The sequence below is a fragment of the Saccopteryx leptura genome, chromosome 5 (genome assembly GCF_036850995.1).
Source record: "Saccopteryx leptura isolate mSacLep1 chromosome 5, mSacLep1_pri_phased_curated, whole genome shotgun sequence".
In the NCBI taxonomy this organism is placed as follows: Eukaryota; Metazoa; Chordata; class Mammalia; order Chiroptera; family Emballonuridae; genus Saccopteryx; species Saccopteryx leptura.
The window spans coordinates 219,596,750-219,612,695 of NC_089507.1; the positions used below are offsets into that span (position 1 = coordinate 219,596,750).

The 15,946-nt window shown below is 56.5% G+C and overlaps 1 protein-coding gene and 1 non-coding gene across 3 annotated transcripts; both read left to right on the forward strand.

The window, feature by feature from the left end:
• Positions 1-256: 256 nt before the first annotated feature.
• Positions 257-14,467, forward strand: MTG2 (mitochondrial ribosome associated GTPase 2). Of its 2 annotated transcripts, none has more exons than XM_066384325.1 (7): positions 257-498; positions 8,876-9,076; positions 9,929-10,076; positions 10,790-10,905; positions 11,419-11,637; positions 11,867-12,005; positions 13,220-14,467. In XM_066384325.1, exons 2-7 carry the CDS (start codon positions 8,885-8,887, stop codon positions 13,612-13,614), a joined length of 1,209 nt encoding a protein of 402 aa, XP_066240422.1. In that variant the 5' UTR covers positions 257-498; positions 8,876-8,884; the 3' UTR covers positions 13,615-14,467. The 2 variants fall into 2 exon arrangements, with proteins under 2 accessions (XP_066240422.1, XP_066240421.1); XM_066384324.1 differs by having other exon boundaries at positions 487-792.
• Positions 1,787-1,862, forward strand: TRNAT-GGU (transfer RNA threonine (anticodon GGU)). Its single transcript has one exon. It is a non-coding gene; the product is annotated as a tRNA-Thr (tRNA).
• Positions 14,468-15,946: the final 1,479 nt, after the last annotated feature.

A 15,946-nucleotide genomic window follows, 5' to 3' on the forward strand; every position in this document is an offset into this window, starting at 1 on the left:
GACTGTCTCCACGGAGTCGTCCCCTTCCCCGGGGGAGGGGGGCTGTCACCTGGGCCGTGTCCGACGGGCCACCTGTCCTGCGGAGACTGGACCTCCCACGGGGGTGGCAAGGCGCTGACCCCCGCACAGGTGCTGTCCGGACCCACGTGGACCCCTCCCTCCCCGGGAGTCCCGCCCACGGCGGACGGGGCGGGGCCGACGCGGTCACCGGGGACCACAGCCCCGGACGGGGACGCGGCAGGGATACGAGCCGGGGGGGTCCTGGACGGCCAGACCCGGCCTGGCCTCCGTCGTTCTCGCCTGGTCCCCGGCCCCGCGCCCCGCGAGGTGCCGTCCAGACACCCCGTTGGGCGCAGACTCATCCATCACACGGCCCGGCTTCAGCCGCCTTTCTGCGTCTGCGCGCCGGAGGGGGCTCCTAGTGAGCATGCGCGACAGGACACGCCCCCCCGGAAGTAATCCGTCGAGGCCCCGGAAGTGATGTGCCCGGCCTAGTGGGTGAGTGGTGGACGAAGGGTTCGATACCTCGGGGGCCGGCGGGCGATGGGAGGGAGGCCGGGAACGAGCCCAACGGCGCTGATCGACTGACCCGCCATCGCGGTTCTGCGTGTCATGGGTGTCCAGCCATCTGCGCATGCGCATGAGCGACCCGTCCGCGGGGCCCGCGTGCCGGCTCCCAGCTCCGCCCGCCCCACGTGCGTGCACCCACACTGAGGGAGATCAGACAGGTCTTCGGTACCGGACATTGTCTTCCGGAGTCTTGCCTGGTAGCTGTGAGTGACACAGAACAACGTAAGCGCACGCAGGTTTGGATCAAACGCTTCGTGCAACAAAAGCAAAGTTCTGTTGCAAAGGCAGCTGGCCATCGGTGGGGTGTTTCCCAGGGAGGTCACTTGCCACGGCTTTTTTTTTTTTTTTTTTTTTCATTGATTTGGGAAAGAGAAAGAAGCATCAGCTCGGTTGTTCCACTTAGCTCCTTAGTTGTGCAGTCACTGGCCACTTCTCATAGGTGCCCTGACGGGGGATGGAACCCACGTGCTGGGACCACTCTCTCTATCCACGGAGCCAGCGCCAGAGGATACTTTTAAGGAAGGTTTTAAAAGGGAGGGTGTACGGAAACGGTCTACAGAGGCTGTGTTTTTAACCTGAAGGGGTGACAGTGGAGCGGCTTCCACCCCTAGACTCCAAAGCATAAGGGGAGGAGCAATCAGGAGACAGCGGTGCCGAGAGGGCGCCCCTTCCCTCCAGGGAAGTCACTCTCCCCGCCTCCTGCTCCTCCCTCCAGTCTCTGCCAGAAGGCACGGTCGCCTAGGGGAGTCAGGCAGGGCAGTCCCTTACTCCTGAAGCAGCAGTCGGTCTGGAAAAACAAACAAAATTCCCATGTGCACTGCCACCCCCTTGTACAGTTTTGTAGGGAATAAAATTAAGGTTTTTTCCATACAAGGTTTAGCAGAGGTTCCTGGCTAATAACAATAACTCCCATAGCCAGGAGAACTGAGATTCCCACTTTATGGACAAAGTGGTAACATCTCAAGTGCAGCCCTTGCCGTGTGACAAGCAAGTGCTCTCTAGTCTTTACAGCCCCATTCTGGAGGCAAAGTTCGGCTGACTCTGACCTGGCTGTATAGCTCTGTCGGTTAGAGAGCCTGGTCCTGAAGCACAGAGGTTGCCAGTTCGATCCCCAGTCGGGGCACATACAGAAACAGATGTTCCTGTCTCTCTCCTGCTCTCTCCCTTCTTCTCTCTAAAATCAATAAAATACACATAAAAAAAAAAAAAAGTTGGGGCCCTGGCCAGTTGGCTCAGCGGTAGAGCGTCGGCCTGGTGAGCGGGAGACCCGGGTTCGATTCCCGGCCAGGGCACACAGGAGAAGCGCACATTTGCTTCTCCACCCCCCCCCCCCCCTTCCTCTCTGTCTCTCTCTTCCCCTCCTGCAGCCGAGGCTCCATTGGAGCAAAGATGGCCCGGGCGCTGGGGACGGCTCCTTGGCTTCTGCCCCAGGCGCTAGAGTGGCTCTGGTCGCGGCAGAGCGACGCCCCCTGGTGGGCAGAGCATCGCCCCTGGTGGGCGTGCCGGGTGGATCCCGGTCGGGCGCATGTGGGAGTCTGTCTGACTGTCTCTCCCCGTTTCCAGCTTCAGAAAAATACAGAAAAAAAAAAAAAAAAAGTTGGTTTGACTGACCAGGGCTTTTGCATTCCGCTTACCCGGCTGGGTAAATGGCTGTCCGGGGAGGGATTTGCATTCACAGTTCTGAGTTCACATTGCACAGTGTAGACCAGGGGTCCCCAAACTACGGCCCGCGGGCCGCATGCGGCCCCCTGAGGCCATTTATCCGGCCCCCGCCACACCTCCGGAGGGGGCACCTCTTTCATTGGTGGTCAGTAAGAGGAGCACATTGACCATCTCATTAGCCAAAAGCAGGCCCATAGTTTCCATTGAAATACTGGTCAGTTTGTTGATTTAAATTTACTTGTTCTTTATTTTTAAATATTGTATTCCTGTTTTGTTTTTTTACTTTAAAATAGTATATGTGCAGTGTGCATAGGGATTTGTTCATAGTTTTTTTTATAGTCCGGCCCTCCAACAGTCTGAGGGACAGTGAACTGGCCCCCTGAGTAAAAAGTTTGGGGACCCTGGTGTAGACCATCAGTGTAGACCAGCGCTGTCCAGGAGAAATTTCTGTGGCGGCAGACACAGTCCCATCTCTGCTGTCCAGTTGGGTAGCCACTGGCCCTGTGTGGCTGCGAGTACTTGAAATGTGGCTCGGGTGACCGAGCGACAGAGTTTCTACCTTTTTAAAATTCTTTTTTTTTTTTTCTGTATTTTTCTGAAGCCAGAAACAGGGAGAGACAATCAGTCAGACTCCCGCATGCTCCCAACCAGGATCCACCCGGCACGCCCACCAGGGGCGACGCTCTGCCCACCAGGTGGCGATGCTCTGCCCCTCCGGGGCGTCGCTCTGTTGCGACCAGAGACACTCTAGCGCCTGGGGCAGAGGCCAAGGAGCCATCCCCAGCGCCCAGGCCATCTTTGCTGCAATTGAGCCTCGCTGCGGGAGGGGAAGAGAGAGACAGAGAGGAAGGAGAGGGGGAGGGGTGGAGAAGCAGATGGGTGCCTCTCCTGTGTGCCCTGGCCGGGAATCGAACCCGGGACTTCTGCACGCCAGGTCGATGCTCTACCACTGAGCCAACCGGCCAGGGCTTTTTTTTAAAATTCTTAATCGATTTAAACTTAGTAGCCCCATGTGGCTAGTGGTTGACCTTACAGGACAACGCAGGTTCAGCGTGAGAAGGAAAGTGAAGACGACACAGCAGTGTGTGTGAGACAGACACACACAGCTGAATGCGTTCACTCGCAAGGGGAAGCCGCGTCCCCCTGGTGTGCATTCAGTAGGTTCCCCAAACACATCGCAAGGGTGACGGGCGAAGAACTCCAGATGCGGTGGCCAGGTCAGGTCCCGGGCCGGCTTTCCATGGTCACCTCTGGGGTCCACCTTCAGCTTTCACGTCACGAGGGCGGGGAAGCTTGGCCTCCAGCACCACTGTCGGGACCCCGGGCTTCGCTGTGGCGTTGGCGGTCAATGAGTTGGTTTTTTTTCTCTCCCTTGGACAACCTGTTTTCACACCCACCCCTGCCTGTCCCATCTCACAGCTCCATGACCCTGGGAAGGTCACTCGACCTCTCGTGCCTCAGTGTCCTCGTTGTCTTTACAGAGTTGTTATGAGGCGCTAAGTGACCTAATCCCTGAAAGATACTGAGAACAGTGTCCTGCAGATGGGGCGGCGGAGGTTCCAAGTGTTTTCTCGTTAAACTTCTGTCCAGGAACATTTTGTAACTAACTGGTGTTACTGCCAGTGCAGCTCTTCACGGCTCATATATATATACATACATATATATATGTATATATATGAATACAGTTGACATTTTTGTGCATTAACTGTGTCATAGGCAGCGTTGCGTGGTTCGTTTAGTCTAATCAAGTTCCATAGATTTCTCTGGATGCTCTCAGACCTTGGGCTTTTGTCATTGTTGGCTGCAGTGTCTGTAAGAGTGGTGCACAGGCCCTGGCCGATTGGCTCAGCGGTAGAGGGTCAGCCCAGCATGTGGATGTCCCGGGTTCGATTCCCAGCTAGGGCACACAGGAGAAGTGCCCATCTGCTTCTCCACCCCTCCCCCTCTCTTCCCTCTCTGTCTCTCTCTTCCCCTCCCGCAGCCGAGGCTCCATTGGAGCAAAGTTGGCCCGGGCGCTGAGGATGGCTCCATGGCCTCTGCCTCAGGCACTAGAATGGCTCCAGTTGCAACGGAGCAACACCCAGATGGGCAGAGCATCGCCTCCTGGTGGGCGTGCTGGGTGGATCCCGGTCGGGCGCATGCGGGAGTCTGTCTGACTGCCTCCCTGTTTCTAACTACAGAAAAATACAAAGGGAAAAAAAAAGAGTGGTGCACAGTAGTGGTGGGCGGAGCATCCTTGCCTCTCCTTCCCTGTCCCCGTCCCCGGGGGGGAGGAGGCAGCAGTGCTGTCTTCCTGCAGTCAGCATGGTGTCAGCTGTGGGCCCTCGGTCAGGCTGACTACTGTCCCCTTCCAGGACCAGTTATGTTTCATTTCCTGACTCACCTGACTCATGAGTGGGTGTGACCTCTGCCAGACGGCCGGTGGGGGGTCTGACTGCTGATGACACCGGCGTCCCAGGGGTCAGTCGTCCTGCTTGGACCCGGGATGTGGTCTGCTGGACGCTGTTGGACATCGTTTTGTCCGGATTGTGCATGTCTGTATGCATGAGGGCTGCTAGGCTGTCGTCACCTTTTCCGTGGACATCAGATGAGGGGTGCTGGGGCTTCTCTGGCCTCGTGACCTGGGTTGGGTGTGGTCTCACATCCTCGGTTTCCTGAAAAGGTTTTTCATGTGAGATGGCTTCTTTGAATGGTGGATAGAATGTTTCAGTAAAGCAGCCCGAGTCCAGAGTTTTCATTTTAGAGAATGTTCTGTTCTAACAAATTCAATTCTTTTAGTAGTTCCAAGGTGGTGGACATTGTCCATGTCTTTTTTTTTCCCTCTGTCCTTTTCTATTTATTTATTTACTTACTTATTTTGATTTCTGTTTCTTCTTCTGTCTATGCAGTAAGGTGCATATTTCAGGAATGTGTGCATTTGGTGGAAGTTGCTGACTCTGTGGCACAAGTTGTTCCTCGTGTTCTCCTGTCCTTTTTTTATTTTTTTTTCGATTTTTCTGAAGTTGGAAACAGGGAGGCAGTCAGACAGACTCCCGCATGCGCCTAACCGGGATCCACCCGGCACGCCCACCAGGGGGCGATGCTCTGCCCATCTGGGGTGTTGCTCTGTTGCAACCAGAGCCATTCTAGCGCCTGAGGCAGAGGCCATGGAGCCATCCTCAGCGCCTGGGCCAACTTTGCTCCAATGGAACCTCGGCTGTGGGAGGGGAAGAGAGAGACAGAGAGGAAGGAGAGGGGGAGGGGTGGAGAAGCAGATGGGTGCTTCTCCTGTGTGCCCTGGCCAGGAATTGAACCCAGGACTCCTGCACGCCAGGCCGACGCTCTACCACTGAGCCAACCAGCCAGGGCCTATTGCTGGTCTTGATGGTGTCCTTTCTTCTATACTTACTTTGCTTTTCTCTTCCTGGTTCCCTGACTTGAAGCCTTATGTCACTGATGTTAGATCTTTTTTCTTTTTCTTTTTTTTTTTTTTCATTTTTCTGAAGCTGGAAACAGGGAGAGACAGTCAGACAGACTCCCGCATGCGCCCGACCGGGATCCACCCGGCACGCCCACCATGGGGCGGCGCTCTGCCCACCAGGGGGCGATGCTCTGCCCATCCTGGGTGTCGCCATATTGCGACCAGAGCCACTCTAGCGCCTGGGGCAGAGGCCAAGGAGCCATCCCCAGCGCCCGGGCCATCTTTGCTCCAATGGAGCCTTGGCTGCGGGAGGGGAAGAGAGAGACAGAGAGGAAAGCGCGGCGGAGGGGTGGAGAAGCAAATGGGCGCTTCTCCTGTGTGTCCTGGCCGGGAATCGAACCCGGGTCCTCCGCACGCTAGGCCGACGCTCTACCGCTGAGCCAACCGGCCAGGGCCAGATCTTTCTTCTTTACTAATACATTTAGAGCTACAGTTGTTCCCCCCCACTCTTTCCCACGGTTTCAGTTACCCACAGTCACCTGACATTCAGAAATGTTACACGGAAAATTCCAGGAATAAACAATTCATAAGTTTGACACGGTGCGCTGTTCTGAGCAGCGGGGTGCCATCTCTTGCTGTGCCTTTCCACCCAGCTGGGACATGTGTCATCCCTCTGTCTCCACGCTCCTCGCATGTTCGTCACTTAGTAGGCAACTCAGTGATCAGAGAGCGGGAGAGAGAGAGACGGACTACCGTCAGCATGTTGTTACAATGGTTCTACTTTGTTGTTGTTAATCTCTTCTGTGTCTAATGTTACAAAATTCTACACTTTAATCCGCAGGTTACATAGAGACACCAAGGCAGGATACAGAAGAAATTTTAGGAGGAGGTTTATTAATAAGCCGGCTACATATGACTTTACATGGGGTATAGCTAACCCAAATCGTGCAGCCCAGATCATAGCTCTGAGGTTGGTTATATAGACATGATCACATACTGGTTGGGGAGAAAGGAGGGGGAGCATGATACAAAAGTCATTTACTGATAAGGTTACAACATTTATCTATAGGATCTATTAAAAGGAAGAGCACTCCTACACATCAAGACCACAAGATAACACAGTAGTGATGAATGTTTTACATACCAACACAGTAGCAGTAAATGTCATTTTACATTTCAACAGAGTAGCGATAAATGTTTTACATATCAAAGATATTCCCAAATCTTCTAGGGCAGTGGTCCCCAACTCCCGGGCGACCGGTACCGATCTGTGGGCCATTTGGTACCGATCCCCAGAGAAAGAATAAATAACTTACATTATTTTCGTTTTATTTATATTTAAGTCTGAACAATGTTTTATTTTTTAAAAATGACCAGATTCCCTCTGTTACATCTGTCTAAGACTCGCTCTTGATGCTTGTCTCGGTCATGTGATGCATTTATCCGTCCCACCCTAAAGGCCTGTCCGTGAAAATATTTTCTGACATTAAACCGGTCCGTGGCCCAAAAAAGGTTGGAGACCACTGTTTTAGGGTTTACAACCCATCCCTGTGGGAAATGAAATGTTTAGCTTAGGATAAAAGGAGAGAAACTAAATGAAATTACCTTTGCTAAAAGTGTTGGGACTAACTTATAATCTAGTCTCCACTTGCTTAGTTTACAAGTTTTATACATATAAAGAATTTCAAAAGGAATGATTATAAGAAAGCATATAAAATAAAATGTTACAGAATGCAGGTTTTTCAAGCAAAGGGAGTGGGCTCCTGATCCATTTGTCTAAAGGAATAGGTCACTCATGACTCCAGGAGGGGAGGAAGAATTACAGGAATTTTTAATTAAGATATGTAAACATTGTCTCCTAAAGGCTCTTAACGAAGGGGAAGAGGAAGTTTTTAGATAAGTTTTACCTTCTTTGCTTTGTCTAGCAAGTAGTGGCCTCAGTCCTTCCAGAGAACTATAGTTAAATTATGATTAACTACTAACTTTTGCCCCTTTAATCTCTTTCTCTTGGGTTTTCCTCTCCTCAGAAGGGAGGGGTAAGGGGCCTGACTCTTCCTTTTAAAATACTAATATTGCCCTGGCCTGTGGTGGCGCGGTGGATAAAATGTTAACCTGGAATGCTGAGGTCGTGGGTTTGAAACCCTGGGCTTGCCCGGTCAAGGCACATATGGGAGTTGATGGTTCCTGTTCCTACCCCCTTCTCTCTCTCTCTCTCTCTCTCCCCTGCCATCTCTCTAAAATGAATAAATAAAAAAAATTAAAAAATAAAATACTAATATTAACAATTTTTGCAATTTGATAGCACCGTATCACACTAATTTATAGAGTGAACTTTCTCCTGGGGATGTGTGTACAGGAAGTAACATAGCATCTATAGGGTTTGTTACCCTCCGGGGAATCAGTTGCCACGGGGCGGCCTGGGACGACTGTGTAAGTTCCCCTCTGAGCACTGCCTTGGCTGCATCCCATAAACTTGAGTATGCTGTACCGTCATGATCACTCAGCTCTAAGTGTTTTCTGATTTCTGTTTTGTTTTTGTTTTTTTGTGGCAGAGCCAGAGAGAGTCAGAGAGAGGGACAGACAGACAGGAAGGGAGAGAGATGAGAAACATCAATTCTTCCTTGCGGCTCCTTAGTTGTCCATTGATTGATTTCTCATATGTGCCTTGACCAGGGGGCTACAGCAGACCGAGTGACCCCTTGCTCGAGCCAGGGACCTTGGGCTCAAGCTGGTGAGCTTTGCTCAAACCCAATGAGCCCGTGCTCAAGCTGGCGAGCTCAGGGTCTCAAACCCGGGTCCTCTGCGTCCCAGTCCGATGCTCTATCCACTGGGCCACCACCTGGTCGGGCCTCTGATTTGTTTTGATGTCTTCTTTTACCTATTGGATTATTTAGAAGCATTGTTTCATTTTCAGTCTGATGTGTAAAAGGCACAAGGTCACACCGTAGTGTCTGAGTAAATGAGTGCTTTCCCTTATTGATTTGAAGCTCAGGTTTCCTTTATACTAGTTTCATTTAGCAGATATTTGATATTCCATCTCCTCCCCCTCCTCGCCCCCTAGTGGCCTCTAGCTGACAGGGGCAGATGGCCCTTCATGACTCAGGGTCCAGTGTGGTGAGGGACGAGAGAGGGTTCCAGTCATCAGTGGACTTATTTGTCCCCAAAACAGACATCGAGATGTTAGTTGGTTTGATGTGTACGTTTAAACCAGGTGACTTATTCTTCCAATTTGACTTCCGTCAGGGAGCCAGCATGCCGTGGAGGCTCTTCTTGGCGGGACATCGGGGCGCGTTTGAGGGCCTGGGGCGCTGGGTTCTGTCCCCACGGGCAGTCCCGGGCCGGCCCCGCCCACAGCGCACCACCCCCAGGCGGCTGTCCCTCCACAACGTGGCGGACTGCGCCCAGGAGCCCAACAGGAAGAAGCTGCTCTCTGAGAAAAAGCTGGTGAGGCTTCTGCGGGAAGGACCTGGTCCTGAGCTTCCCCCTCGTCACCGGGTCTCCGTTTACCCCGATGGCACGTGCGATGCTGTCCCTGCGCCGTCTCAGCAGGTTGTTCTGATGATGTTGACGCACAGAGAACATCAAGTTTTTAAAATAGCAATTCATGGTTTTTCCAGGTGGTGGCGCCAGACACTCTTAAATAGTTGTGTTTTTTCTTTTTTTTTAAAAAAAAAGCGTATGTAGTCGTGGGTGGAGAGGCAGATACCCCAGGTCTGGGGGAGGGGCCGGGGGCTGGCGGGTCTGTCTGCGCACACAGCCTAGGTCAGGACGAAGGGGGCTCCCAGGACAGGACGTGGCGGTGTGGCGAGGGCGGTACCTCCGTGCCACACACCCAGCTTCTCAGGTGGTTACATAGTAACCTGCTTTGTTTCAGTTTTTTAGCTGGAGTGTGCCTCCCTTAGCCGCTTGGAGAGAAACCTACCATCCCTCCCCATTGCTGCGTTTACAAACAAGAACGTCCTGTGACATGTTTCTGTTTGGAAAAAAAAAAAAGAAAGAAAGAAAACAAAACTGAAAAGAGGCTTTATTTAAGGACTGTTTTGTCAACACTCCTTGTTTCTCCAAGTGGGGGGTGTTGAGCGAGTCACTGAACCGTGTGTCCCAGCTGACCACTGTCCACCTCTGCGTGGGCAGCGTCTCCCACATCTGCGCTTTAGGAGAGGTCAGCAATAGTCCTTCCCTTCGCTTCTCATTCTGAAGCCCGCTGTAGGGAGGAGAGGCCCGTAGCAGACAGCTGCTTGGCTCTTCGGCAGCCCGGGTAACGGCCCTGGGCCGTGCTGTGTGTGCTCTCTGCAGAAAAGGCACTTTGTGGACCAGCGCCGGGTGCTCATCCGAGGGGGGCGCGGAGGTGACGGGGCCAGCTGCTTCCACAGCGAGCCCCGGAAGGAGTTTGGGGGCCCCGATGGTGGCGACGGAGGCAGCGGCGGCCACGTCATCCTCAGAGGCAGGTGCCCAGACGGAGGGGGGGGGGGGCAGGCAGCTCGGGCAAGATCGCTGTGTCTGCATATCTTGGGGGAGGAAGCCTTTACCTTCTACCCTAACGGGAACTTGAATTCAAACATTGCTCTGCGGGCATCATTTTTCTCAGATTATTTGGATGTATACGTTGAAATGATGCAGCAGAGCCCCACTCTGAGAGTGGCCTGTTTGTTTTGTTTTGTTTAATTTCAGGTACACAGAGGTACCTTATGATCAGGAGAGCTACTATTATAATAAGGTAGTCGCAGGAGAAGCGTGTCACTGTCTCTGTAAGTGCCTAGAGGGCACCAGGGACTCGGCACATTAGGAGCTCAGATGCTCAGGAAAACTGGAAACTTAGTAATCATGGCAGCCCTAAAATGTAGCTATTTGTAAGTTGTCAACATTGACAACGTGATAAAGGGTAGCTATTTTTGAATTGATGGCATTACTGGGTCGTTTTGAATTTTTCAGAGATTGTAGTATTTTTTTGAAAGAAGAGAAGAATTTAGCTTTTTAAAGTAACACCGCCCTTGGCTGCCTCAGTAACTTCCACCCCAGCGTTTGCACCCCAACTTCGTTCCCGTTTCCGTGTGCACGCTCAGCGTTCCTACCGGGGGCAGAAGGGTGTTCGCAGGGTGCTGCCCATTATGTTTTTACCACAAAGGGACCTGAAGGTTCTCGCTCTCGAACTTGCAGTAGATCGGCAGGTCAAGTCACTGTCCTCGGTCCTGTCCCGGTACCAGGGCTTTGACGGGGAGCACGGTGGCAGAAAAAACTGCTTTGGGCGAAGTGGCGCTCTCCTCTACATCCAGGTAAGCCCCAGCGGCAGAGCCCACCCTACCTCCCGACCCGGGACCTTCAGGCTCCTTGGGGTCCGCGCTGTGGTCCAGGGCCCGTGGCCTGAGTCATGAGCCGTCTCCCACAGAGCAAACACCGGTCCGGACTGCACACTGATCTTACACCACGTGCGGGTGCGACCTGTTCCAAAAAGATTGTTACTTTTTACACGGAGGGAACCCATAGGGTCCCTGTCCCTCTCACCTTGGCCCAGGAGGCACCCTCTGCCCTCTGCGGCCACCCTCTCGGGGCCCCTGAGCCGAGGTTTCTGCTGCTGATCTCACCCCGTGTGTTAGAAAGGCCATCCGTGGGGTCGGCAGGGTGTCACCAGCCCTGTGAAATCCTCGGAGGGCTGAGGCCTCTCTCCTGGGACTCCGCGGCTTTGTGCGTCCCGGCACCGTGCCCACAGCTGGGAGAACACGCCCAGGCCGCCACCGACCCGACCCGGTGGTCCTCTGCCACCCAGCAGCCCCTGCGTCGTTTTTCAGGTCCCCGTGGGCACCTTGGTGAAGGAGGGAAAGGAAGTCGTGGCTGACCTGTCGCACCCGGGGGACGAGTACGTCGCCGCTCTGGGCGGGGCAGGAGGGAAGGGCAACCGCTTCTTCCTGGCCAACGACAACCGCGCGCCCGTCACCTGCACCCCCGGCGAGCCCGGGCAGGAGCGGGTTCTCTTCCTGGAGCTCAAGACCGTGGCGCACGCTGGCCTGGTAGGTGTCCCCGAAAGCCAGCCCCAGGGGGCGGAGGGGCACCTGCCACTCTTAGCCGTGGGAAGTCGGTTTCTGGTGGTGGACATACTGCCGGCCATCGGGAGAGGGACAGCTCACCTTTCCCTGGCTGGCGTCCTGTGACCCTAACGGGAGCTGTGCCCCCACCTGTGTGCCCTCGACCCTGGACTCGGAGACAGAGGAGATGGTGGAGGGTCCCCCTGCCTTGCAGGTCGGCTTCCCCAATGCGGGCAAGTCCTCGCTCCTCCGGGCCATTTCCAACGCGAAGCCCGCCGTGGCGGCCTACCCGTTCACGACCTTGAACCCCCACGTCGGCATCGTGCACTACGAGGACCACCAGCAGGTCGCAGGTAGACGCGGGGCCCTCTGGGAAGGTGGGGTTCACGGAGGGGGCCACGCGGCAGGGCCCCCTGGGAAGGCGGGGTTCACGGAGGGGCCACGCGGGGCCGCGCAGGCAGCGTCCGGTCTGCAGTGCAGAGAGCCCGGCTCAGAGTTAACGCTGTGGCTCTGCGGCTGCGTTGAGGTCACACTCCCTCCTCGCCCCGCCCCCGCCCCTCGCCCCGCCCCCGCCCCTCGCCCCGCCCCCGCCCCTCGCCCCGCCCCCGCCCCTCGCCCCGCCCCCGCCCCTCGCCCCGCCCCGCCCCCCGCCCTCCTCGCCCCGCCCCACCCCTCGCCCCGCCCCACCCCTCGCCCCGCCCCCCGCCCCGGGTCCAGCGACTTTCCGGCTTCCCGGGGCCGTGCTGAGGGCAGGGGACTCTCCCGGGAGACAGTGTGCCCGTGAAAAACAGCACGCCATGCGTCGCGGCCCTGGTTCCGGGGCAGGCACTGTCTGTTCGCCGGGCTCACAGTGATGACATCTGTCAGTGATCAAACTGTTAGTGGGTTTCGGGAGGCTGGTCCCCTCCCCCCGTTTTAAAATCATTTTTGAAGCCAGAAAGCCTGGTAGGTGTCAATCCAGAGCATAAATATTCCTTATTAGATGGCTCCGTCACCGTGCCTGTCACCCAAATATTTCCAGGCGTTCTGTGAAAGTCAGAGCTGGCACGGCACCGTGGCAATCAGCCTGATGAGTCAGCGAGGCAGGAAATCAAAGACTTCAGGATAAGCTGTTCCCTGGCCCTCAGGGGACAGGCGGGGGCTGCCCGGTCCCCTGCTCTTTTTCCTTTTTTTTTTTTTTTTTTTGGTATTTTTCTGAAGTTAGAAGCAGGGAAACAGTCAGACATGTGCCCGACCAGGATCCACCCGGCATGCCCACCAGGGGGCGATGCTCTGCCCATCTGGGGCGTCGCTCTGCTGCAATCAGAGCCATTCTAGCGCCTGGGGCAGAGGCCACAGAGCCATCCTCAGCGCCCAGGCAAACTTTGCTCCAATGGAGCCTCGGCTGCGGGAGGGGAAGAGAGAGAGAGAGAGAGGAAGGAGAGGGGGAGGAGTGGAGAAGCAGATGGGTGCTTCTCCTGTGTGCCCTGGCCGGGAATCAAACCTGAGACTTTCACACACTGGGCCGATGCTCTACCACTGAGCCAACTGGCCAGGTCCTGGGGTCCCCTGCTCTTGTCTCCCTCAGTGGCCGACGTGCCGGGCATCGTCCGAGGTGCGCACCGGAACCGGGGCCTGGGGCTGGCCTTCCTCCGGCACATCGAGCGCTGTGGCGTCCTCCTGTTCGTGGTGGACCTGGCGTTGCCCGAGCCCTGGACGCAGGTCGAGGACCTCAAGTATGAACTGGAGAAGTACGAGAGAGGCCTGTCCAAGCGACCCCACGCCATCGTCGCCAACAAGATCGACTTGCCTCAGGCGCGAGCCAGCCTGCCCACACTGCAGGCCCGCCTGGGCGGGGGGGCCATCGCCCTCTCGGCGGCCACGGGCGAGAACCTGGAGGAGCTGCTGCTGCGTCTCAAGGAGCTCCATGACGACCACGTGGCCTCCGAGCTGGCGCGGGGTCGCCAGCCACTCAGGTGGTAGCGGGCAGCCCTGGACGGGAGCCACTGTGGAGCCCTCGAGGGCCAGGAGCTGCAGGTGCCACCTGCCACTCAGCTCGGGTCATCATCCAGCGCCCCGGGCCAGGCCCCTCGTGCGGGGGACGCCCGTGCCCCTGAGAGCCCGCACGCCCGCCCCAGGCCTCCCACATCGACCGGCTGAGAGGGGCTCGTCCCTGCGGTCAGTGTCCTGAGCAGTGGGGACCACGTGCGTGTGCCAGGAGACAGCACAGCGGGACCGGGGCCAGAGCCGCCAGTCGGGTCCTAATCACCCGCCACACGTGAGCAGCTGTCACAAGGGGACCTGCGACTGTTCTCGGCCGCCCCCCCCCCCCCAGCAGTCAGGGAGAGGCTCTGCTCTGGTGCAGCTGTCTGAGGGAGCTGTGGGCACCCTGGCTGTTGTCCCCAGACTGCGCCGCGCTCTGGGAGCCGGGCACGGCTCTGGCTTCACGACTGAGTGCACCCAATATCCGGCCCGGGGACGCGGCTTCTGACACCTCGTCTGTGCAGCGAGGCACGAGCTGAGGCAGCCGGGCTCCGAGAGGGGACGCGGCCCCGTCTGCGTGGACACGGGCTGGGTCCCCACGGCACTGCGGCTGCAGGGACGGGAGCGCCCCCTGGGCCCACTCTGGCCACCAGCCTCATAGTCAGCTCAGAGAACCAGCTGGGGACAGGCCAGCTGGGCCGGGGCAGATTCTGTCTTGGCTGGAGTGACGGCAGCCAAGTCAGCCCCCCACTGACTGCCAGGGGCCCGGCGAGGACGGCTCAGTGCTGCCCAGATGCTCACGCAGCAAAATACTCCACAACCACGGCTTCCCCCAATAAAGTCTAATGCTCTGCCCCGTCCCTGAGGCCCTGCAGGGAGGAGGTGGAGGGGACAGGACTCGGGAGAGGGGCCTGGGCCCTGGGGGCGAGCCGCAGGGTCCCCGGGCGTCCTGTGTCTACGTGGTGGTCAGCGCTCCGTGGGTGGCGCTCACATGTGCTCTGACTCCACGTCGCAGCCGGGACACAAGTCCCTCCCCTTAGCTCTGTCCTGCAAGGTCAGAGGTCCTGTGTCCTGGGACCAGAGATGGTGTCCGCGTCTGGTCACTCTCGGCCCACAAAGGCGTTCACAGGAAGCCAGGTCTGAGGTCCACAAACTGTCCAAGGCCTTTTTTTTTTTTTACTTTTTTTATTCATTTAGAGAAGGAGAGAGAAGTATTGATTTGTTGTTGCACTTATTTATGCACTCATTCACTGATTTTTTTTTCTTTAGAGAGAGACAGGAAGGGAGAGAAATGAGAAGCATTAATTCTTCATTGTAGCTTCTTAGTTGTTTTGAATACTTTCTCATATATGCCTTGACCAGGGAGCTTACAGCAGAGTGAGTGACCCCTTGCTTAAGCCTGTGACCTTAGGCTCAAGCCAGTGACCTATGGGCTTAAGCCAGCGACCATGGGGTCAGGTCTATGACCTACACTCAAGCTGGCGACCCTGTGCTGAAGCTGGTGAGCCCATTCTCAGGCTGGTGACCTTGGGAATTTGAACCTGGGAGTCATTGTCTCGGGATGCTCTATCCACTGTGCCACCACCAGTTAGGCTCGTTGGTTGATTCTTGTATGTACCCCGGCCGGGGAACTGAACCCACAACCTCAGCAGGTCAGGACGACGCTCTAACCAGCGGAGCCTCCCGGCCAGGGCCCAGCGCCTTTCATCTTAGTGGTTGTACCCCCCACGCACACGCACACCCTGTGGAGGAAAACATGCAGGCTGCCTCCCCACCCGAGGGGCAGGGTCTCCATCCTGTTCCGGGCTGTGTCCCCACAGCCTCAGGACCAGACGCGGAGGAGGCGGGACAGGTGTTCGTGCCATCAAGCTGGCCAGTGTTCGGTGCATCTGGGTTCCCTCTACGCTGAGGATATTTGTGGAAGGCAGGCGGCAGGTGCCACGTCGCTCACGGCAGAAGTGCCCATCCGGTGCCGCCGCCGCCCCAGTCCCAGCTGCCGCCCCTCTGCCCGTTCCGGCCGTCTTGCCTGAAGCTCGTTCAGGTGCTGCCTCGTGGATCAGTGGGCCCCACCCATTCCCCTCTTGTCTGTGGACGGGGACGTGGCTTCCTCGCGTCCTTCCTGTCCGTGGCCCGTCCGGTGACCTGGGTTGGCCTGTGAGGCTGGCAGCGTGTGCGTGGTGCGGCAGGGTGCAGACCAGTTCCGGGAGCGGGCGTCCACCCCGCACTGACTCGGTGACTCTCCTCGTCGTACCCGCCCCTCCCCTCCCCTCCCCTGCTGGTCTGCCCCCCGGTGCTGCAGCGGTCAGCGGTCAGCGGCCATCCTCGGCTCCTA